The sequence below is a fragment of the Charadrius vociferus genome, unplaced genomic scaffold, assembly GCF_000708025.1.
Source record: "Charadrius vociferus isolate BGI_N301 unplaced genomic scaffold, ASM70802v2 scaffold129, whole genome shotgun sequence".
NCBI classification, from domain to species: domain Eukaryota; kingdom Metazoa; phylum Chordata; class Aves; order Charadriiformes; family Charadriidae; genus Charadrius; species Charadrius vociferus.
The window spans coordinates 2,599,798-2,624,528 of NW_009661374.1; the positions used below are offsets into that span (position 1 = coordinate 2,599,798).

The 24,731-nt window shown below is 38.6% G+C and overlaps 1 protein-coding gene across 1 annotated transcript in view; it reads right to left on the bottom strand.

The window, feature by feature from the left end:
• Positions 1–14,036: 14,036 nt before the first annotated feature.
• ATG5 (autophagy related 5) overlaps positions 14,037–24,731 on the bottom strand; it is an 82,253-nt gene continuing 71,558 nt past the window's right edge. Inside the window, exon 7 of the mRNA XM_009893846.1 lies at positions 14,037–15,038. Coding sequence (XP_009892148.1) covers positions 14,902–15,038 — 137 coding nt within the window. The 3' untranslated portion in view covers positions 14,037–14,901. The remainder of the gene's footprint in view (positions 15,039–24,731) is intronic.

A 24,731-nucleotide genomic window follows, 5' to 3' on the forward strand; every position in this document is an offset into this window, starting at 1 on the left:
AACATGGGCTCGTCTCTCCATTCAATAGGATGTTTGGGATATTCAAGCACGTGTCTGTTTTCCCACATGACCAAACCTGAGCTGTTCCTGTTCCTGTTTAAGAAGAGAAAACAACGCAAGCTTTCCCATATTCACTTCGTCCTGTGTTAGATCTGGGCTGAGATATGTACAAAGCAATGTATTTATGCCCTAGATTCCACTGCTGATACTGCCAACAAAAACTAAATTACAATTTTTTTCCTGTAGTCAGGTTGCTAGTCCAACAAGTTTTAGGAGGAGGGAAATACATTACACACATCCTCCAAGTCCCCTCCTAAGCACTGTCAGGCTATAATTTTAGCTTACTCTTATTACTGATCATGTATAATTGATGTTGAGCCATCCTTTAGCCATCATGAAAGTTACATTATCGAAGTTGTTGCATTACTTTCACTAACTCACCCAAAGTTTTTAGTATTTCTTGACTGAAAAGGCAGAACAGTGACAGAAGTTCATAAAATACATACTAACTCATTTATCAAATCCAAACCTTTTCCTTTGACCCAATTAAGTTTCACTTGTGGGCTAAAACACATGCTTTCAGGAGAAGAAATTGCAGCATAGCTTGCAGTATTCACTGTTGTGATTTCAGAAGCAGTTGGCATTGCCTTGGAGACTGCAGTTTCATGTGTACTAATAACATTTAACAAAAGACTTTTCCATCTTTGCTGACTGAAGAAGTAGGACCATTCATAGCATATAATTAAGCTGTTGAGTTTCCGTTGTTTTGAATGTGACCTACCTTTTTTCCTCTTTACTCAGCTATGGCTGAAGCTAATATCTGTTCATCAAAATCCTTCTGTTTTGAATCAACGTACCTCCATCTATGCAAATATGAGAGGGGAAATGCTCACAACGCAGTTCATATTCCTGATAGCTGAAACATTCCCGTGGAACGTCTTTGCCACGTTTGCGTTTTACGGACATTTCTCTGTTTGAAGTCAACTTCTACAGGTTTTCACACAGAAAATTTTTATCAGCCTCATTTCCTCCAGCTTTAGCAGCAAAACATTATCATCAGCACGCAATAGGCAAGAACCTTGCAAAGTGACACCATAAAGAAAAGGTTGTCCTGGCATAGTGTGAAAATTTTCCACATCAGCATCTTCCTGCATTCTTTTCCGTTGATTTTCTTCAAATCAGCCTGTCTTTCTTTTGGGAAAAAAAAAAAAAAAAAAGAAAAAGCATTGGTGCTTCTTTTGGCTCTGATTCATAACAACTGAAAGTTTCAACAACGTACCACAGCAAATAGTATTCTGCTGATCTTACGGAAGGAGAAAGACCAGTTAGATCGAACCTTCTCATTCATTCATTGCTGCAAGTCCCTGCCTCTAACCAATGTTCTCTTCAGGACAGGGGGAGCAGCTTTGCTTCGCCGGTAAGATTGCTTGAGAGTTTTGATGGGAAAAAGGCCTTCCCTCAGCATTCGTACTTTGGTTTTTATGCTGCAAGACATAAAACAACTGCAAAATTCAGCATCTGTTGACTTCTGCCTGTATGGACAGGGAGGCATTTCCCTGTTCTGGAATTGGAGTTTGCAATATTGTTTACAAAGAAGGCAACTCTCTCTCCCCCCAGCTTTCATTTGCAAAATGCTCCACAAATACAGATGAAAGCCACAAAGGAGACTCAGTGGTCATTTTTGTATCTTAAGCAAGATGGGCAAATTAAAATAAACAGATTGTTGATTTAAAGGAGCACTGGACTTACAGGAGCACTATGAGAACTCCTCTGCAGTAGCACAATGAACAAATCACTTGTTTCATGCTGGGTTTCTATACCTAGATATCCACTGGTTCCCATTACCCATAAGCATAGGATAACACTGAGGATAACACAAATTTCACTCTACCGTAGTGACAGAAAACAACAGTGAAAAAGAGGGCAGCACAGAAAGGTGCACTGTAATCAACAATTGTCTTCTGAGGTTGGCATATCTAATAATTTCCTCATGTTTTAATATTTTTTTAGTTTTTAAATTTTAATGTTCTATTATGTCCACAGAGGTGGGAAAGAGCTGGAGAGGAACAGACCAAATCCAAATAACTTCTTACATGCAGAAGCATCAGAGGGTGCTGCAATCCCAGAATGTGTTTAGGAAACTCAAGAACTGGGCAAGGTTTCTGCTACATAAGGGCTATGCCTGGGATTAGGCACTGAGGCCTTTGGAAAGGGCTTCGCTCAAACGGCACAAACCAACAGTGGTATAAAGGAACCTCACTGGTCTGGGTAAACCCTGAATCATTGCAGCCCATGCAAAAACCAAGTATTAAAAGCAAGAGTCCTCTGAATTCATTCTTAATGCGTGCCATCACAGATCACATCCACACCTTCCCTGGAAGTCGACATTTGGAATTTACATTTATCCCTCAACTGCTTCTGTGGAAATAATGAAAAACACCAAAATGAAACTCAGCAATCAATCCTCGTTGCACTCCAACTAAGCATATCGTAAACCCTGGGTGGCAGGTGAGGGAAGCAGCGCTGTCTTTTTCTTATTCAGATAGCAATACCCCAGAGCACACTGAAAGCAATTATTTCCATCTGCCACACGCAACCTAGAAACCTGAAAAGTGTTCTGCTGGTAGAAATCTAATACACCAGTGAGCAACCAGAAGCAACCTACTGCTTTCTTTCATGAATGGTCGCAATGTTCTGGAGATGCCACAAGTGCAGTTCACTGTTCTGCTACACCTGGCAGGGCGGATGTTTAGTGCTGGTCTCCAGGCTGAGTAGTGTATCAACCAGCAGGTGGAAGAGAACAGAAGTACAAAAAATGCTGATCCACTGCAGAAATTACTCTTTCCTTTCAGTCTGCGTTTGAAAAGCATTAGACTAGTCAATTTTTCCCCTTCTTTTGAGGAAAAGCTGGTAATGACCTAATTAACTACTTGCAGAAAGATAACCGCTTTGAGATTATGAAGTTCTTTGTGCAAACAGCCGCCGCTTGTAATGAAAAGTAATTTCAGCATAAATGCGTAGGACTTCAGCAGGTACAAACATCAATTTAAGTAGTGCAGTTGCCATAGTTCAGCCCATAATATCCCCAAATATTTAGCTGGTCCCTGATACTAAGATTATTGATCACTATCAACGAGAGCAGAGATGCCACTCTGTCAATGCACCAGCACTGCCCCTCATTTCTATACATCTGACTTTTAAGCTGCTGCATCCACATGTCGGCACCATCCACCCCCCTTTCCCACAGGAGCACAGCACCGGGGGGAGAGGGGAGGAGGATAGTGGGGAGGAGAAAGGAAAGGGAAACTAGCTGTCACCATCATTTCTGTAGCCATTTAAGCCCTAACTATTTGTTAAAACAAGGACCAGCTCAGTCTCTTTGTGCAAAATACTCCCGGAAAAGCAAAGTGTTATTACCTGAAGGCACAACTTAACCTTTGAACAGTGTGCTGGTTTTCTTCTTAATCGTGAATATAGGACTAGATACACCCCTCTCTGTCTTCCATAGCTGGGTGAATAGCTATGAATGTTGTATCTTGATCTAAAGGACAAGGACAGCTAAGCAATTCCAAATAATTATAAACTATTGAGAAATAAGCATGCTAAAGAGGGAAACAGATGACCTTTTTTCAAATGACACGGATGAAGTCTGGTACCTGGCTCTCTCTACCCAGGCATAGACTCTGAACGCACCCAAATTGTCAGTCACCCAAGCTACGTGGTGTGACCAGCCAGTCCTCAGCAGTTAACACTCAGTCCCGTGCACGGAAGACGAGCTCAGATTGAATCACCTGGCAAAGAGCGAGTTGCTGGTTTAGCAGGACTAGCAGAAATTTTAAATAAAAGATGAGATCACACGCTTTTTTTTTTTTTTTTTTTAAGAGCAAAGTCTCAGTAGCAAATGTATAAAGCAAAGCTCTCATGTTTGCTTGAAAAGAGATTTTAACTGATGAAAAATCTGGAGTTACTAAACTTGTCACAGCGTTCCCCATGAATTTCTCAATAACTGAGAAGTGGACTGGCTAGAAGCAGACAGGCTAGCCAGCCACTCTCCCATTGTTAAAATAATTGGGATGTCTCAAGATTCTCAATTAAGATAAACTAACTCTTGTGGTCTGATCTTGTTGAAATATTTTGTATATTCTCTGTTTCCAACAGTCCGAGGAATTCTATTATTTTGTTTGACAAAAGAGGCAAAACCAGTAGATCTGCATGATGAATCCCCACATAATCACCCTCCGAGTCAGATCAAAGAGGAGCTCTCTCTCAGGCTGCAATCTTCATCCCCCTCTTATTATTTATTAGGATATGCACTTGCCAGACACAATATTTTCCAGAAGGGAAAGTAAGATCCAGAATCTAAAATACTAGTAATGCCGCCTCCCCCTAACCGTACATACTAACCTCAGCCTTATCAAAGCAGTCGAGAAAATCTGAGGGTGCTGCATTGCATTGGTTCAAATTAAACAAGCCAAGCGAAAGATTTTTTAAATTTTATTTATGAGATGTGAAAAACTTGCCTTCTACTCTCCAAACCATAGTGCTAAATACCAAAGACACTGTGAAAGGGGCGCCTCTATTATTCAGAAAATATTTGTGTGCTTTTGGTAGATTAATTGCATTTAACATTTTGGTTAAACACACAAACAAGCACAGCTTTTTGTTGTTGCTTCAAATGAAGCCAGAAAGAGAACAAAAGGCATTCAACTGAACCAATTTAGGTTTATAAACATATTAATTTTAAGAGCGCTATGTGTACACTTAAAATGAATTTAAAGCAGTAAACCTTTGCAGTATGATGCCCGGTTTCACTGTATCCAAATAATCCATAAATCCAGATGCAAGTTGTCACAGACACTTCTTTGGAGAGCTCACGAAGTTAAAAGTCAATGTTTCCTATTAATTAATAATTGTTTTCAGCTGTTTTGGCAAGTGAAGAAAACAAAGTGTCTGCCTTTAATGTTACAATATAAAAGTTTTCTTCTTTAGAGGCCTAAGCACCAAGCGGGAATTACCTCATTTGCAGGAAGGTGTCATACTTGATTGCTTGGAACATTTGTAAGCAAATAAGATGAACAGATATTGTACCTGCCGGTACAATGATTTCTGTACCGCGTCCATTAAAACTACCCACCAAGCCGTTTCAGAGGAACGTCAGCTGAGATAATTAAAACAGTATTTCTCATGTTAATGGAGCACCATGCTATGAAAGACTCACCCCATAAGGAAACTGTATGGGCTGTGCATCATTTACCGAACTGTGCCACCTTGTGAATTCAATCACACACCCTTAAAAAACTTTGCACTGCAAAGCATGACAGCACCTGACCCTTCTGAGCTCCAGACCATCACCAAGATATTAGTGACAGGCTTGCTCGATGTATCAGCTGATGGTTCAACATAACCATAGTTCTGGCCAGTGCCTGCTCCACAGCAGGATTAAACTCGGCTTTGAGAAGGACCTTCTGCCATAAGTAGCCTTCTAAGCATCATCTTTTATTCCCAAACTTCTGCTGATTCATTCCCCCAGTAAAACTGAAATAACAGTTCTCCTGGAAGCCGAATTTCCACAGCCCTGCAAAAGAAAGACAGCAGATTTCACGGCACAAGCTGAGAAACTCTGCTAGCACCGTGGAAGGTACTGACATTGACATAAGCAGCAGTGAGATCCCTAGTTATCCTCCCTATCTGAACACCAGTCAACTGCTTGAGAAACCTTTCTCTTCTACTGCATCGAGAAGCTTGTGAAGAGGTGAAAAATGTAGGATTTGAGCTCCTCTCTTTCTGGTACGTCATGGGAGTTGCTGTTAGCTCCTCCTAGCTCTTGGCTTCTGCTTCTGGTTTTAAAAACTTTTAAGATGTTCATCGTTTCTCAAGGTAGGGTATTTTTTAGATGAAATAGCATGCTTTATCTCTGCAAGGCAATGAATCCAGATGAAGCTGCAGACTGTGCTGAGCCCACAACAATGGGGCTGTGCTCAGGGAGTGTATTAGTGGTAAAATTCAGAAGAATCACATTCTGGTTTTGGTCAGCCCTTATTTTGGGGGAAGGAGACTTTTCCACCAGTACAACATCCTTACTACATGATCTGAATGGCAGGGGGATACTTCACTGCCCCAGGCAAACAGTGACCCCACAAAACACTCAATAGAAAGGCAGCACAAGCAGGAGCATTCTCTTGTTCCTGTGATCCTATTTGCCATTGCAAAATAAACTCAAATAATTCTCAAGAATGTCCCAGCCACACCATTCACACTTCATTGTATCTCATTACACAGTGAAATTAAATAAACATCCCAGTCACTGATTTGCTTCAAATAGCACCAATGCTAGTCAACAAAACGATCCCTGAAAATCCTGTTTCATATAAATAACAAAATCACTCAGAAGACATCCTGCAGGTAAAGATGAACACTGAGATTCATTACTATACACGTGTGGTTACAGAACACCTGGCAAATCCACAGTAATTACTCATCCTCATGTTCTCCCTCCCTGGCCAACCCCAGAGAAAGCACCCTGCTGGGCTCAGAGACACAATCAACCTGTTTACCCTGGGACAACAGAAGGTAAAAGTTCCCTATCTCGGGGCAGCTCTGAAAAGCTCACGCCCTTGTTTATTATGTGGCAACTGTGGCACATACCCATACGTTAAGATGTTAAGGATCTTCTTTATCGATGGTATCCGCATCCATTTCAGCGTAGCGCCTCACAACCCATTAGGATCAAAGCAGAACACCTAAATATGTTACAGTTCATGTCAAGCATATATTGAAGCTGCAGAATGCGTTTTTATCCCATCCAGACAATACCTTGCAGCAAAGATCTACTTGCTGATGCTGCACACTTGATGCCTTTGATTATTTCAGCATCTTCTCATGATGAAGAATAAACTCCCTTTAAAAAATAAACATTTTTTTTTCTTGAACCCTCAAGCCTCCTGATACCATCAAATGGAGTTTTGGAATAGGAGCCCCATGTGGTTTTGAAGCACTGTTAATTGCCTGCAGTGACACAAGCAAGATTGACTTGGGTGCGGGCAGGGGGAGGGGAGTTTTGCAATAGGCCTCTTCCATACACCATCACACGATCTCAATTAGGTTTGCTTTTTGAAAGTACGCAGAAAGCTGATTACACAGAGACAGCAAAACAAGTGTGAACGAAGGTAGGTATCAGCCCTTGTGGATACTTCCATTTACCCAAGTGCCAATTTTTAAAGAGAATTTTATTTACACCTTGTGTTATACCTTGTGTGGTTACCCCAGACCAAGTGGCTGTTAGAGGTGTGGCTCAAAAACTTGAAAGACCCAAATTTCAGAGCCCCCTGAAATGATTGTTGAAGAATTAATCGTTATGCTCAGCAGTTGCAGTTCACCTGTTTCATTGCTGAAAGCATGCAACAAATAAAGGAAAGGCTGCATTATGGAAAAGTGTGGCATCTAGTTTGGGGAAAGAGGGAGGGAAGAGTGAGAGTAGGTAGGCTTCAGAGGACTGAAATATTTTCCCCCATGACCCCAAAAGACACCGAACCCAACGTGATTTATGGAGGCCAGAGGGGACACAACTCTTGCACCTCCCTGAGGAAGCCAACTGCAGCAGAACCCTTGAATGCATTCAAGTTTCAGTAACAGCGAAAATAAAGACCAAATAGTTCCTCTTATTGGCATATTAATTAAAATCACACAATATATTGCAAGGAAATTGCAAGCTGACGCATTAGGATTGTGCCCTCTTACCATCGAAATAATTGAATGCACAACCAGATGTAGGCCATCACTAATTTCACTAAAAACTGACATTATGATTTCTTAGTGAAGGACATTTGAGCAATAAATTAAGCTGTTTCTTTTTTTTTTTAATTGACATTATGGCCATTGTTCCAGTGATTTCCTCAACAGCTGTCAAGTATAAATTTATATACAATAAAACAAAACTGGACTGTTTCCATAAGGGAGCAGATCCCCCAGATTGGTGGAGAAACTGCCTGGGTGGTTCAGCAAAAACATGTCCCAGCAGAAAGGCAGAAGTCTGTGTGTGTCTTCCTAATGAAAGGTGTCAAGACGTGAAGTGCAGAAATGCTGATGATTAAAAATGACACGTCCTTTTTCTACTGCCTATACAGCCCGATTATGAGTATTGACATATTTTTCTACAACTAACCCCAATATAGTGGAATCTTACTCTGACTGGAAAATGAAACAGAAAAGCCTTGTGACCAAAACCGGGTTTGGTATTTATTACACACGTTGAAAATGAATTCTGCTGTCGTGTATGAAACATTCATAACGGTATAAAGTAAAACTTCAGAACCATGAAACAGTAATTTTCATGACACAAAGGTTGTCGAGTGACTCCATCAGCCGTTCCCTGAGTTAAAAAAAGCAATGCCCACGACTCGGCTTTCTACAACGCGCTGTATTAAAGCAGCAACAAGAAGTGCCTGCACAAACCCTGTCACCATTTTGTGCAGGGCCTCCCCGTTCCTGGCGGTGGAAGGCCTAGAAGCTGCTGCAGAGCAAGAAGCTCTGAAAACAATTTTTTATTCATAAAGGCCTTCTGAACCACCGTGCTAAAATAACAAAGGTAAACAGACCCTCTCCGGTGTAGCGTGGCTCGCTCTAAGGAGAAGGCGGCTATGGCAGAGGGTGACACCGGAGGTGCCAGACGTCTCTCTTCGCAGGTGAAAGCGGGTGCACCGGCCCGTTCATGGAAAGGACGGAAAGGAAAGAAGCACGGGGTGGGAGCTGTGAGATGATGAGTGAACGAGAAACCTGGGGCGAGACCAAGAATCCAGCTCTGTCATTTCACTCCCCACTGTGTGTTTTTCTCTCCAGCCCCACCTTCACTGTTTCCCTCTGCCCTCCTCCGCACCTTTCTCTCTCTATTTTCCTACGAGGGCTACCCAGTTTGTGGTAACAGCCAGCAGAAACCGATTCACACCTCAGATGTCGGAGGAGAAGCCACGCGAGGAGGGTCACGGAGTGCTCCAGCAACGGGGGCGTCAGTCACCCTCACCGTGAGGGAGAGCCGGGGGCCGGAGGGCCGGGGGCAGGCCCAGCCTCAACCTCCCGACGCTGAGGCCGAGCATCAGCTTCAAAAAAAAAAAAAAAAAAAAAAGGAGAAGCTGCAAATTAAACTAGAGCTTGCAAGTAAAGGACAGAACTTGTTAAGGTAGAATTGTCACTGCAGAAGCGGTAAAGAAGCTGTACAGAGCTTCCTGGGTGGCGAGGGCCGCTCCCGCGGCCTGGCCTCTGCCTCCCATTTGCCTGCTACAGACTTGGATAAACTTTAAAATGAAGGAACAGCAGCTTATTCGGCTACTTTTGAACTGTGGAAAAAGCAAAAATAATGCAGTGAGGGTGCGTGTACGTACGACTGATGGAAATCAAACCTCTGAAGTGCAGATGACTTTAATTATAGCTAGAAGAGCACGTAAGGTGCAAGTTTCAGCTTGATAGTTTCCGTTCTGATCTTAAATTCTGTACTGATGAAAATAGCCTCTGTCTAGCTGAAAAAAAAAATAAATTACAAATTGTCTTATTTTTTTTTTACAGCAGTTGGGACACTACTGACCCTCAGCAACAGATTCTCAATATACACAAGGAGAAGTTATACCGTACCTGTATGAACTAAGACATCACCAGCTTTCGCAAGTGCACTCCCTCCGCATGCCTTTCACGGTAAGGCACCCACTGAGGGGACAGGAGTAGTGAACAACGCTATGGATTTCTCCCCCACCCCAGCCAGGTTTTCTTTGAAAGAGGACCTAACTTCTAGCAGGTTTTAAGACGTGCATGTGAACTCGCAGAACGCATTTGACAAAGCCTCGTGAGCGATCCGCCAACTTCTGGCAGATGCAAACTATATCACATATCGGCTTTTACCCCTTCCACTGTGCAATACTCACAGCTACTGTGAACGCTAAGATGAGAATATAACGTGTATTAGTAACTAGATCACACATTTGTTCCCACAACGTATTCATTTTATTGTATCTGTTGACCTATATTAGTGAAATGATGCAAGGATTAAGGCTTTAAAACATCTTCAGTGGAAAGTGCTATTTTAACATCTGACGCATTTTGGCAGTTTCAAGTGCAGTAAAGTCAAGCTTCTCCAACCCTAACACAGTGTTTGACTGCCTCTCTTTCTACCCTAAGTGTTTTTTATCCATATAAACGCTACTAAAACCACATGGAAAACCGTACCTTTAAACTTCATGTAATTCCTAGTTATTTTACACATATAAAAACCTCAACAACACAAAACTCCTCTTCATGTACCTGTTCGCATAGCCATATTTGAAAGAAGTTTTGTATTCTTTTGTGTTCTTTAAGCTATTGTTTAGAGAAACTGGTGTTTCATTTCACAGTTAAAAGAACTTAATTACTTGACTGGTGGAGACATGAAAGGCAAGGGAAGGAAAGAAAACATCTCTCATTTTAAACTCTTCTTCTACAAGCTAATTTGATAGTATAACTTGAAAGTACAGAAATCTGAAATCTACTTCTGAGCATTTGAAACTTCACATCTTTTTACCTCCGTCTCAAGAGATATTACTCAGGTTCAGTGTGACATTTTGAAATGTCACCATCCCTGTCTCAAAACTAGAAGTTTTAACGCAGAATAGACACCTACCTGCTTTAATTCAGACATCTGTACTGTATGTCATGTCTATATACTAAGAACTTCTGTGCATACCCTTTCTCATCCTAAGGAAAGAAAAAAAAAATCACTTTCGGAATCTCTTTCCTGTCCAAATAAACAGGGACTGCTAAAATCAATGGCTAACATCACCTTTCAAAAGCCTTATTATTCTGATACAGCCAAAAATTTTGAATCAAAAATGGGGTTTTTTTGGGGAAACATTTTCCCCGAAATACACTTTTGCCACGTCAAGAAAATAACATTGTTTTCTCAGTAAAGACAGAGTAATTTTGGTTTTGCTGGAAGGCTGAAGTTGGGAAAAATGGTAGTACTTGCCAGAGATCCACTCAATCTCCACATTTCATCCATTCACAGCACCAGAACACCACCACTCAGGGGAGCCCTCATGGTCACTAACACAGTTCTCTTTCTGGCATAATTTGATAATCATCAATATTAATATTAGACTTATTCAAGTATGTAACCAGTTTTAACATCTATATGTGGTAGCAGATTAATACACACATTCTGTAAGCTACTGCTAAATTTGCAAGCAAATTAACATCTAGGTTTCTTTGGAGAGTTTAAAATCATTACATGTAAAAATGTTAAATTTGGAAAGTACCTATGAAAGGTATTAAACTATCCTTTTCTTGTCCAGTCCCTCGGTTTGGTAAATTATCACTGGCACGTTGTGAAATTTGCTTAAAACATTCTCTAATGTGAATAGTAATTTTTTTAGCCCTAGAAGTCTTCTAAGAGTGCACTAATACACTTATACAGCCAAGATGCAGATTTTCCTAAATATCAAAACTAAAAAAGCACCAGCTGCCCTCAGTGTCAGAAATAAAAGTAGCTCAATAGTTGTCCTTTCCATACATTTATTAATGGCTAGTTCATACCGCATGTTCCTGTGCCTGGTATATCCTTAAGACTTAGTCTTTCATCACATTCCCACAAGATTTCCCAATCACTCCAATACACGTACTGAGCATTATTTGTGTTTCTGCCGCTAAGGCAATCCCCATACCAGCCCAAATCTCTCCTTTCTGCACAGGTGTGTTCAGACTTTCCCTCTCCCCCCCAATATTCCATGTGAGAACTGCTGCTCCTGCAGGCAAACAATTCCCCTCCTTTCCTGAATTTTTTGTACCTAATGGGAACCCAGGATTACACGTGCTTTAGCAGCATAACACACAATTGTATGAGCTCTATTTAGTTCTCAGCAGAAATCCTTCTCCTTAGCCCCTATGCCCACTCTGTAGATTCAGTTCAACACCTTTCTCCATTTTTCAGGGTTACTGGTCCTTCAGATGTCAAGTTCACATTCTTCCCCATAGTGGCAATATCATCCAACTTTTTACCAGCACAAATTAATTTTATTTAGTATGGTCCTATTTTTTTTTTCCCCCCAAAGAATTCATGGAAATTAATTTAAAACTAAAAAAAACACCCCAGTTTCTGGCTCTTAATGAAAGGGCACCATCTTCTGTGCTGACCGACAACCAGTGGTATCAAAGAAATCATTGGAAAATTAACTTTCTTCACAGAACACTCAAAAATGGAGGTAGTCATTGGCAAACAACATGAAATACAGTGGTGACAGCAACAAGCTCTGTGTTTTGCACTTTTTAAAAAACTGTCACTTCACTTGCTCACCAGATACACTTACATTCTAAACACAGAGGAGTGCATGCATGTGTATTTTGCACTTTTACTTAGCATTGAAATTAATTTAGTGAGCACTATGGTAGGTTCTGACCAATTTAGACCAAACCTGTTTTTTCCAGAAGTTACGGCTTTTCAAAGTGAAGAAAAGTACTTAATTAAGACACAACCACCTTCTGTTGCTATTGTTGTTCACACACAAAGTAAAAAACCCTACGGAAAATGTGATTTAAGTCAGGTAAAGCAAAGACGCCACTTCATTTTTGTGATAATGTGCTTTTGTTTAGATGTTTCACCCAACCAGCTCTTTAAGGAGCTCCTACTTCTTAAGTATTAATTAAATGTTTTTGTCACTGCATGACAAAGATCCTTATTTAGCTGGAAATAAAGACAGACTCAAACTTTGTTTTATTTTTTAATAAAATTTAAATAATTAAAATAAGAGGAAAGAGTATGTTTTAAAGCCAAGCTACTTCTTTGTTCCATGCTGGGCCTCAAAAGTTGGATTTAATAGCAAATATGGGCCACGAGAAGAGTGCTGTATACTTAAAATGCTGGTGTAGAATATATTAAAATAGCCAGTGACTCACTCCAGCTTACCTTAAAACAAAGGAAACACAATCTTTACAGTTTAAATGTACTGCCTCTTATCCTGATTAATGGAAAAATTATTCCTACAAAAGACTTTTTTTTAATATGAAGACTCTACAAAATATTTGCTTTATCCATTGGCAGGACTTTGAAATTCTCCAGAATATTTAGATGTGTCTGCCTAAGAAAGTTTATAAATGCCAATCCAACACTGTAACAAAAATTCCAAACAGGACTGGAAATTAGAATAACTCAACCAAATCATCCCACTATAAGAATATTGTATTTCAATTCTGCATAAACACAGATCAGCATGGTTTGTTTCGTTTTAAAAATTCTTCATGACCCGCAGAATACAGCATAGGTTTATTTCACTATTACCTCTTCCCTTCTATTTCCTTAATGCTATTTCCCCATTTACATTTAAAGCACTGTCTAATTTGTTCTACTGACTTCTTCTGCCCCTAGGGCTTTTTTAGCCTCAATTCTGTCCTCACCCAAGGAGATCCTTCCCCTCTTCTTCTTAAACAGGTTTTTGTTTGTTTGATTGTTTTTCATTTTCTTATTTTTCAGATACAGGTAAGTATCCTACCATACAGGGAGCATGGGAACAGCACTGGGAGTTACCAGGATATTTGCAAGCCAAGACCTGCAACAGCTAGTATTTTTTGAAAGAAAAATGTCATGCTTTCTTTATATTTGATAATATTTGACATATTTGATAATATGTCTACTATAAACATAGTCTTGTGCCACAAACAACCACAAACTGCAGACAAAGCAATATGGCAGGCTGTTTGATGAATTCAGCGTAACACAAAAAAAAATGGTGGAGTCCCAGTAGCAGCTGCAATGGTAACAAACATTTAGAAACCAAAGCAATCCAATAACCTAAAAATACATCTGCTAAACTAAGGAAAAAGTCTGTGCGATGAGATTAGAAGCTTCCAAATTTCAGACTGATTGCTCAGGGACCACAGTAGAAAACTAAACTCAGATGTAAGGAAGTATTAGCTTGGAAAAGCTTCAGCCTTCAAAAATTCAAATTATTAAAAAGCAATACATCTGTTCATCATTCTATGATTTAACTGTTTTCTAGTCTATGGGAATAAACAGCGGGATACAATAGTTTGCAACATCCGTTTACTTTTTTTTTTAAAAAAAACCTTTTTAAACTAAATTAAGAAAATACTCTTACAGAAAAAAAATAGATGAGCACAAAGAAATGCCATGACAAATCCTGAGACAAATTATCCTATATCATTGCTAGTCTATGAAAACTGGTTTGAATAATAAACATACTGGAGTATTCAGTGACAGCATACAAATCGAAAGTATTTGTAAATTATTAAGTTGTGCATGTTTTTAAATGACAAAACATGCTCACGGGTTTACTTTAAAATCTCTCACTGCTTGTTATCAAAGTTAAAAGATCATTTGCATACCAATACACATACTGTAAACATGAACTTCTCATTAAGGAAAGATGGGTTTACAGTAATTTGATCTTTTACAGAAAGCTATTGGTAACCGAATCTCTCAGTGTCTAACTTTCTAGAAAATTAAACCAATGTTTCCACTCTCAAAGTTGAAACACTACCGCTTTAGGAAACAGCCCTGTTTATTTGTTAATCAGAAATACAATCAAGTGGCATATTTCCATTTGCTCTTCGGCTGACAGTTTCAGCTTCATTATACTTTACAAGAAAACAGCAGACTCGCAGAGGTCCTGTAAATTCTTTCATATCACAACTGATTTAATTACAGCGGTGAAGAAAAGCAGCGGTGATGCAAAATAAGATCAGCCCAATTGCCCTTATCTGATCTCTCTTCCTGTTTGGCTTGCAGCAGTGAGGACTTCTTGTTTTGTTTCGTTTTTTGTTGGGGTTTTTTTTCTGGTCAGGCTGCCTCTGTCAAGACTGACAGACGCAAGAAGTTGACATGCCCTTATAATTCCAGCTTGAGAATGATCCTCATACCAATATAGCCGAGTTTCAATCAGTAGGTCGGGGAATGATACTAATGTGGAGAAAATTATCTGGATAGCTCATATGTTCGCTTAGCCACTGTATGGGTGTTTCCAGCATTGGCTCAATTCCATGAATCATCACTTGAGTCTTCTGCTCTCCATCTAATTCAAAGAAAAAGAGAAACCACTAGTATACCATTCAAAGTTCACAGAAAGATTAAACATTTACTTGTACTTAATTTACGGTAGATTTAATTGGTGTTACAGAGTTTATATTTAACAGAACGAAAAGCAGGAAATATCGGTATGGAGAAAGCTGAGATTTCTATCATCCAAAACAGAAACTTTGAGTTAAAATTAATGCCAAGAAAAAAATGGGTTAAAATGAAACTTAATGAAAGTGCCACTCTTCCTTATTAGTTGCAATTTTTTTTTTTTTTCCTACAGTGATCACAGCTCGGTGTCAACACAGTTACGGCGTATCCATCTCACCCGGCTATAATCTATGTGAATTTTACACAGATCATGCTGAAGATGTTGAGCTTCCTAGAATGTGCTAATAAAGTTGTATTCTTAATATTGTGATCTTCTGAAAAAGCTGGACTACGTGTAGTATGTCACACATATAACAGATGCAATATTCCTGAAGTAATTTTGTTTTGCTAAGAATAATTTTCTTAAGTCTCTAGCAATATTTCAGAGTTACTCAGAAGGCTGAGTTGGGACCAGCTTTTTCTCACTTAGTTTCATCTCCTGGAAAAGATAAGTTAGCAAATGATTCCCAGTATGACAAGAATATTTTCTAAGAATATTTCAATTCTTTTTATTTATACTTGTCCCGAAGGATGCAAGTACTTTGATCCTTTGATTCAAATGATGGGAACCAGCTAAAGCAACTGACATAACTGTCATGAAATGAACTAAAAAAAACCCCCAAAACTGAAAATTTATTTCAGAGCCTTGAGATGAGAAGAGCATCTGAAATATGTTCCAAGTAATGGTTAGGGGGGAAAAAAAGTAGGCAGTGAAGTTTTACTGTTTTTATACCATACTCTGGCATTCTCACATGGACCTACCACAGTGAAATCCACATTCAGTGCTCAAAAATATCACTGCCATCTCTAATTGGCATTTTGTCCTGTGTCCATCCGCCCCCCCCGCTGTCTTTATTACAGGACAAACCACCATGCTGCCCTAGAGTTGCATGGAAGAGGACAGAATCTAGAAGGGAAGGTACCATTACCATTTCCTTCATTCAGCTCCCCCCGCTGTAGCACAATTCCTATTTTATAACATAGATAAATTCTTATTTGTTTGGTAACCAAAATGATTTGACAGCTGCCTAAAGAAGTTTGTATTATAACTGGGTATCTATGCCAGCACAGGCTAAATTAGAATAGGAAGAATCATCCTTGAATCTCCTGTTGTCTTTAGGCTAGTAATAATTCTTCCTGCAGAAGCAGACAGTTATGTTTGCCTAAAATAAAGCATTATACATTAGTTACATACATATGGTATCACATTCTGCACAAATTCTGGATTAAACAGATAAAGCTTGATTCTCTAAATGGCATAATATACACATTATCACAGTAAATTAAGGATAAACAATTGTTGGTTTCCAGTTTTATTGCAGACAGGTCAAAAGAATGCAGCACGTCATTTAAAAATAAACTTCTGTTTTCCAAGCAAAGCAGGTATTTACTGGGCTGAAATATCACCAGTCAGAGTGTCAAGAGTATAAACTCCAATATAAGAGATCTCAGAAACCGAGTTTTTGTACTGAGAAGTTAGGGAACATCGAAATATTTTTAATATTAAAGTAACTCTAAATTATATGATTTAGCACTTTCAAATTAAAATCTATCTATGGCATTCCATAAATTGGCTACTGAGTTGGTGACCTTTATTTACATTTCATAATATTATTTAATTTTCAGAAGCAACTAATTTGCATACGCAGATAGCAGAATGCTGTTTCGGCATTAGCACTGTGCTAGCCATCTACACATAGCTGACTCTTCTTAGCAAAAACCTGTACAAAAAAATAGGTTAAAAGCTTTAGAACTTCATTATCATTTTCGTGTCATTGGAGGAAAGGCTTATAAATGGTAAACACTTTGACTTTTCTTTTACTGTGTGACAGAACATTTTTGGATGTGTGTGCACATGTGTACTAACTTGAAGCCTCTTGCTTAAAAATAAAATGCAGTTAATCCCAGTGTCCCCCATTCCCTGCTCCCTACCCAACTTTGTCCCTTTCTCATACAAATATTTTATTCTGTTCCTTAGCAAACTGAGAAAGTCTCAGAGGTCAATAAAGAATTTAAGGTTTAATTAAAGTCTAAATCTCTGCATTAGCATTGTTTGTGCCTTAGTATTATCTCTGACAAAGCATCACTTCTCCCTAATTCCTTTTCCCCTTGAGGCTTGACTAAAGAGATCTTATCTACCAATTCTGTATTTACTGTAACCTTCATTCACTTAATCCATTGTTTTTACTTCAGCATTCTTCCCTCCTTTGGTTACTAGGGACCATAAACTCTCACTTAAGTCACATTTACCCAAACTTTCCTCAACTTTCATGTTTTCAGTGACTTCCCCATTTAGAATGACATCCAGAGTCTCTCTCCTATAGATGGCTCCTCCGCTTTATGTAGCAAAAAGTTGTCAACAGCAAATACACTAGAAAAATTACTGGAAAATATTCTTGTTTTCTCAACAGCCGTGTAATTTGTATCCACCACTACCACTGTGATCTGGGTTCTGGATGATTTGTTAGCTATCATAAAAGTTTCATCCGCCTGGTTTATAGATATAAGAGATTTACATAATATTTTTCTTTCCATTACTGTTCATAGTCTTAGGAGAGTTGTGGCTTATTTTGTATGCATCTTGACACACCAAGCAGTGTCCTCTTCTTCTCCCCCTCATATTCTATGATAACAAAAAGTCTTTTTGAGGCTGGCATAATGCTTTTTAAAAGTGCGCAGGTTGCTAAACACAACATGTATTTATGTGAGTGGTGTAAGATTTAAATGACTTAATTACATAGAAGATCAATGCCAGGTCATTGAACCAGGCCAATAAAAATTAGGGCAAATAACTCTGCTCCAGACCTAGTAATATAATTACTGTCGATACCCATTTTACCATATTCAGTTATGTAGTAAAAAAACAGAACTTCTTTAAAATCAAGATCAAATTTTCCAGTCACTTCACGAACTTTCTTTTTTCCTTTTAAAATCATGATAGAACTGAGTGACATGTTAGCTATCATATGACCTAAAGAGGAAAAAGTGGAAATATCAGAAAAATAAAAGCATAGCAATACATATTTTGAAGGAAGTTTTTATAATCTGTGTACATAGCAACTATTTACTTAAAATCAGAGTATTTTTATATTACTGAAGTGATGCACAAATAATAAATACTGTTTCGGCATTTAAAAAAAAAGCCTCAAGATCAATTAAGTCATCTCCTATCAAAGTGGCTGTCCCAGGATTAAATAATTTTTCTTTGCTTTCCTTGTGGAAATCCATGAATACAGAAGGCACTACAGCCCCCAAAAGTCACTAGTGGCAAGTGATAAGCAGATTATATAGCTTTTTGGTGAAATTTAACAATATTCCATCTTCAGAAGGCTGTGCTTACACATTGTGTACTAAGACATTTTTGAGACATTTCAGATCACTTAATTTAGACAATAACTCAAAGGCTCCAACGCTTAAAGCAGGCACCTGACCCAGGCTAACAAATCATACCACATAAAGTCTGAAGAGTTTTCCAACTCTGTAGAGAAACAGGTAGCTCTGAAGTAAAGGGTTTAAGAAGAGGCATGCTCCTCTATCATCTATAAGGTGCCCATAAGGTGCCTCAGTGTTCCTGATCAGGAAAGCACCTTGGTCCAGCCAAGAAAGTATTGGCAAAGGACTCTCTTTTGCAGATAGGCACCTGCTGGAAGGAAGCAAGAGACAGTGGCTGTTGCATCTCAGAGTCCTTGAGGCAGAGTGGCTCAAAGCCCTCCTCAACCTGAGGCAGCTTGAGTCTACTCTCCCTTCTTTAAGGAGAATGCCTTAACTACTACAATATTTGCTGTTGCTAATCCCAAGCTTCCTCTAAAACCCTCAATGTTGAAGAATCAGTGAAAGACAGAGAAAGAACAAAGAAGATAAAAATCTGTAGTCTTCAGAGAAGGTAGGAAGATGTACAATGTCATAGTATCACATGGGAAGTTTTTGTATTTCCTTTAGCTATATAAGTTATTGCTTGCAAAGTAAACCACTCAATATTAGGAAACAAATTATCTTATTCAGCATCAGATTGTTACACATCCCCCGATGCAATCCAAATACATTTTTCTACTGAATTATCTTTTTATTTAGAAAGGATGGAGGGAAAATAAAAGGTTGTTTTTGAGATAGATTCAAGTGCCTAAGAGCAGAATAGCGAGAAGGCACTATGTCTGGCAAAGGTACCTATTCCAGCCATTTCTCACTCAGATGAGCACCACAATGCTCACCAATGTTGCAGCTACATCCTTCCTTTCACATACACTCCTCCCTTTCAGGTACACAAGATGATCTTCTCCAGCCCAGACTACATCTGTGATGCACCACTTAAAATTCCTCAGTGGGATGAAATACCTCCACTCTGATCTGCGGCCTCTAGCAATCACCTGTCAGCTCAGTTTAGCTGGCTTAAATTCTTTCACTGATAGACAATACAAGATACTCAGGATTTAGCAAAAATTTCTCCTGAAGTACTTCAATTAGAATCCTCAGTATACAAGTCCTCTGCATAGCAAGTCCCAGAGCCTGCCTGTAGTCATCATCAATGCAGAAACCGCAGCTTCTAATTCAAGGCAGCACCACTTAGAAAATTGGCTTTAAAACCCTGAAAAGGGAAATAGAAATGTCAAAGCTGGGTGGGCCTAAGTCCCTGACAAGCACAGGTGAAAATTTCCTTGAAAGCTAGACTTCTGGTCCAGCACAGAGGATTGCATATGAAACGGTGCCATTATTTACAAAAGACTACACTCTATTGGCAAGCAAATTCTAAGACTATGTTCTAACCTGTAAACACAAGTGGTAATAAAGAACTGGACAGTGGTTGAAATTATCCTTCCCCTCTCCAGGCACCTCAGGTTGGCTATCCTAGGAGACATCCAGAGAAGAGACAGCCCCAGACAAGCCTCATGGTCTAAAGAAGTACTCCAGTGACTTCCGCACCAGTAGTAGAATATAAATAAACAAGCACTCGATCAATGTACTTCACTTTTTGCACTTTTAAGTAGGTAACATCTCTAAAAAAAAACCAAAACCTCAATATTGGCAGTTAATGGTTCAGTTTGATACAGGGATCTTTCAACTGCCCACTGAAACCGATCAATAGCATCAAGCTCTTCAACAGCAATGTGTCCAAAACTGAAAACAAACTCCTATGTCTGATATCAAAATTGACAATGACTGGCTACCATTTACAACAAAACAAACTTCACAATTACTTGCATTGCATGTGCTACAAAAAATACATGCTTATAAAATATCCATAAACTTAAAAAAAAGCTAAGGGGTATTTATGAACATTTTCACATCACTTGTATAATATTTACCTTAGCCAGATACCGTATCTTGATTAATTTATAACAAAATATTTATTTGCTCAGTGAGCAAGCTTAGGTACAGAATGAATTAAACCCATCTATAAATAAATATCCACACTTTGCTTTTTTTAAGTATCTTTAAAAAAAATATTAGAGGTTAAACATACTATTTCAGGCTTTTCCGTTCATAAACTCAAATTTAACTGGAACATTTCTGCAATCAGTTTCTGCCATGAGTATGTGTAATAGCAAACAAAGCATGGAAATATGGCGAGATGTTCAGGTTCCACAGTAATGATGAGCTCAATATAAAGGTTTCAAACAGAAAAACAAACTTGTATTTTAAACAAATCTTACCTAATCATCTGAGTGCTAACAGGTGCTCAATATCTACATAATTTAATGGAAAGTGCATACAAAAAAGGTTGAGCTTGGTCAAATCTCTTGGCCGAATGATCACTAGCTCTTTGAATGAACTAAGCACAGGTACTTCAGACAGTGAACACTTCAGTTCTCTTTACCGATACGAAATATTTAAGAAAGGATAGCTTCAAGGTCTCTGGTTACTACACAGTCTATTGAGCAGGGGTTTTTCTAGTTAAAATTTTTAAAGTAGGAATGAAATCTTAGTACTAGAGTTTTCAGAAGCTTCACACTAGCCTATTTCAGTCATCATATCCCAGACTTTCCTTACTTTTCTGTGAATTCCACCCCATTGCAAAAAGGACCCTGCTTGTCACAGTAGCAGGCACCATTGCCAGAAGTGACTTATTTTCCACAGCAATCTTAACGTGCTTTTCACCTCATTTTAATCGCACATAAACTACCAAAATCCTTATTCCCTTCCTCACCCCTAATTTGGAATATTTGCCAGTTTAAACAGAAACACAGATGCTGTATTGGATCACAACCAGAAGCTATGCTGTTCAGTATCCTCTGACCAAGAGCAAGAAAACACAAAAAATTCTGCAAAGCTGACTCTAAAATAGCCCAGCCACAACAAAAGATTCCTCTGACCTCAAAAATGTAGAGGCTGATACGTGACACAAAAGCACAGGACTGACTTCTCCTTCCTGCCTACGTATCCTGCCAGCCGTGGGGAAAGCCACTGATGCTGATTTCAGGTAAAGAACTCGCACACAGAAATGTGTGTGTCAGAACAAGCCATGTTCCTCAGAATGATTTTGTATCTGGAATAAACATTGTTCCAAACACAAGATGTGGTTTGGAGAATAAGAACTTCAGTTCTTGGATATAATCCAACTGCCCAATATGAATATAAACAAACAATTTGGTAGCTCTGGTTAGCTAGCAGCAACATGAGAATATCTCTGATTTTAACCATTGGTAGTAACATGAGATCAGTTGCTCAAATTGAAGGTCATAGTTTTCACAGAATCACAGAATTTTCAGAGTTGGAAGGGACCTCTAGAGATCATCTAGTCCAACTCCCCTGCTAAAGCAGGATTGCCTAGAGCACAAATATATGTTATTTTATAAAATATATTTTCCTAAATATGTTTTCCTAAAAATATATGGGGTTTTTATTTTTTTTATAAAATATATTTTCCTAAATATATGTTCTCAGCTTTGGATATTCTTGATACCCACACAAATATCCTAGACAGCTTTTATAACTGTAAATAAAATCCACAACTTTGTATTAAAGAAATATTAATAGGAATTTTTAATAGGTTTACAGAGCAACCCCTTACAGATAACAGAACAAGAGTGCTTAACCTATCTTTTCTCACTTGTTATTTTGATTTTTTTAATCCTTCTCCAAAATAAACAGTTCAAAACATAAGTCTCTCTCCATCCTGCAGTGCTTTGTCATTTATACCACATCTCAATTTCACCCTTACAGCACCTTGATGTCATCTTACCAGAGCCCCTCATTAGAACTACTGCTTCTCAGTCCAAAATGCTATGACAGAACTAGACCCGTATCAACCTCCATGAAGTCTGTTCTTGCAGAGTACTTGACTACAAAAGCACAACTCCAGGCAAAATATCTCAAGTATTCCTCCATTGCAACATTGCCATGAAGTACATATTCACTGGTTTGGCATTAATTACCGCTGTCTTTCTTTACACTGTTTTGATACAGGCCAGTTGTCTGATCTCTACGTGATCTTCTTGTGGCATAGACATCTTCTACCTGTGTTTAGACATTTGTGACTTAAAGGAGAGGAAAACAGTTTCTCTGTCACAGTTCTTAGAATGATTAGATCCCCTGGATTATATTCCAGCACAGTCCTAGCTTTCTCTATCCCCAAAATAAAAGTAGATGAATATGCAACATTATCATCTACATTAAGGATCATTAGATACTGAGATCAAATCAAAAACTTGGCATCACCCCCACTCATGGTTTTCTTTTCCATGCAATTTTTCCTCTCTCATTGTTTCCCGTCATCATCTACTTCAAGTCTATCCTCAGGTTAGATAGCCACATGTCTGAAACAAAAATGTGGATTAAACTAATCACCACAAGTTTATTGCACTTCGGAGCAGTTTATGAGAACTGGAGTTACACTTCTAATGTCATAGCAGCCAGAAAGTATGTCAATAAACTAGGAAACTTTTTTCTATTCCACTGGAAAAGTTTTCAGGGAAGGTGAATTTGGCTTCAAGCACCAATAAGTCCAGGTTGCCCAAGCAGACTATAACAATTCTCCATGCAGTCCAAAACAGTTAACACTGACAGTAATGCCATCTAAGACAACCAAGGGGATTTTTCCTTCTGTAAAAGAGTTCATGCAGCTCCATGGAAAATCAGATAGAGGATGGAAATGAAAGCTTTACTTAACTGAAGTTGTTAGGGTTTTTTTTGTTTGTTTATTTTATTTTATATTTCCTAGAAGTTTTTTGATGGGGTGGTTGTAATATGTCCCAAATTAATTTATGACAGAACCTAACATTTCAGTAATTAAAAGGTTTTAGAAGACCTTACAATGACTGAGCTTGAGATGCTTCCCATCAAACATCTACATTCAGGCAGGAAAAAAATAATTGTAAGATGAAACTCCCAAGAAATATTCTTATACCCCTTCATCCTTAGCATCAGTGCCTTAGCCTCAGCCCTGAACCAGCAATAAACCTGTGCTAGTTTATAAGAGACTGGGGTTAGCAACTGAAACTTATAAAACAATTTTCTGCAATATGTTTCAGTTTGGTTATGCACATGGGAACAAAGTGGCAAAGTTCAATACAAATCATGCTGCTGTTCCATGTAACAAGCAAGCACACAGTACATTTATATATGCAAGGAACAGGCAAGGTGTGCATTAAAAGGTATGCACTTGCATGCATGACAAATTGAGCCCAACTCATCCGTGATATGTTTTCCATTGTTGAGGGAGAGCTCAATCACTTTTAGGAGTTGCATAGCTTTTTTAAACAGAAGGCATCTTGACTTACAATAAGTTAACCCTATCCTGTACCACGCCCTTAATTAGATTTGAGGTTTCCCTTCCCTCTAAACCCTGTACAACTGACCTTCAGAAATTAAGGCTATCTCTGTGCACAGCCAGGGAGCTAAATGTGATCAATATGGTTCTTGAAAAAGTGAAACATTTGAGAAAGATTTTTCTCTGTAAAGATTGGTATAAAGCAAGTTAATTTGCTGTAAAAGACCTCTTGTTGCTAACAGTTTGAGATCTTTTATAATGTCATTGTTTTCAAAACACTGTTATGCCAAACAAATAGCAAATTCTCTATACAAGCATATTATTATTCCCTATGCATATGCACATTCATACACTTTTAAAGGTTTTTAATGGCATTCTTGAACTTTCAACCTCTATTTTACTTTTCAAGTTACTATAATTTACATCATGCCTGCAAATATTCTTTGATTCTCATGGCCGTCCATCTTTTATAATGAACTTTTCAGCTAATCAAATGATGAACTATTCCTAGCAAGGCAAAGCAAAAAAGGATTACTGCTGCTGCAAAAATCATTGTCAATACAGGAAAAAAACACCAAGTTTACTTGTTTTCATCAATCCATAATGCTAATTGTTAGTTTATCTGCCCAGTTTAATAAATCACATTCAAAAGTGGACATTTGGACATAATTACAGTTTAAAAACATTTGCCTGAAAAGCGATAAGCGATATACACAGATCAAAGGCTTAATGCTTGCTATTTCATGTTTTGTACCTTCCCCCATTTAACTGGAGAAAAATAAACTGGTTTTGCCTTCTTCTAAATGCTACTTCCAGCAATATTATTATGATTAACAA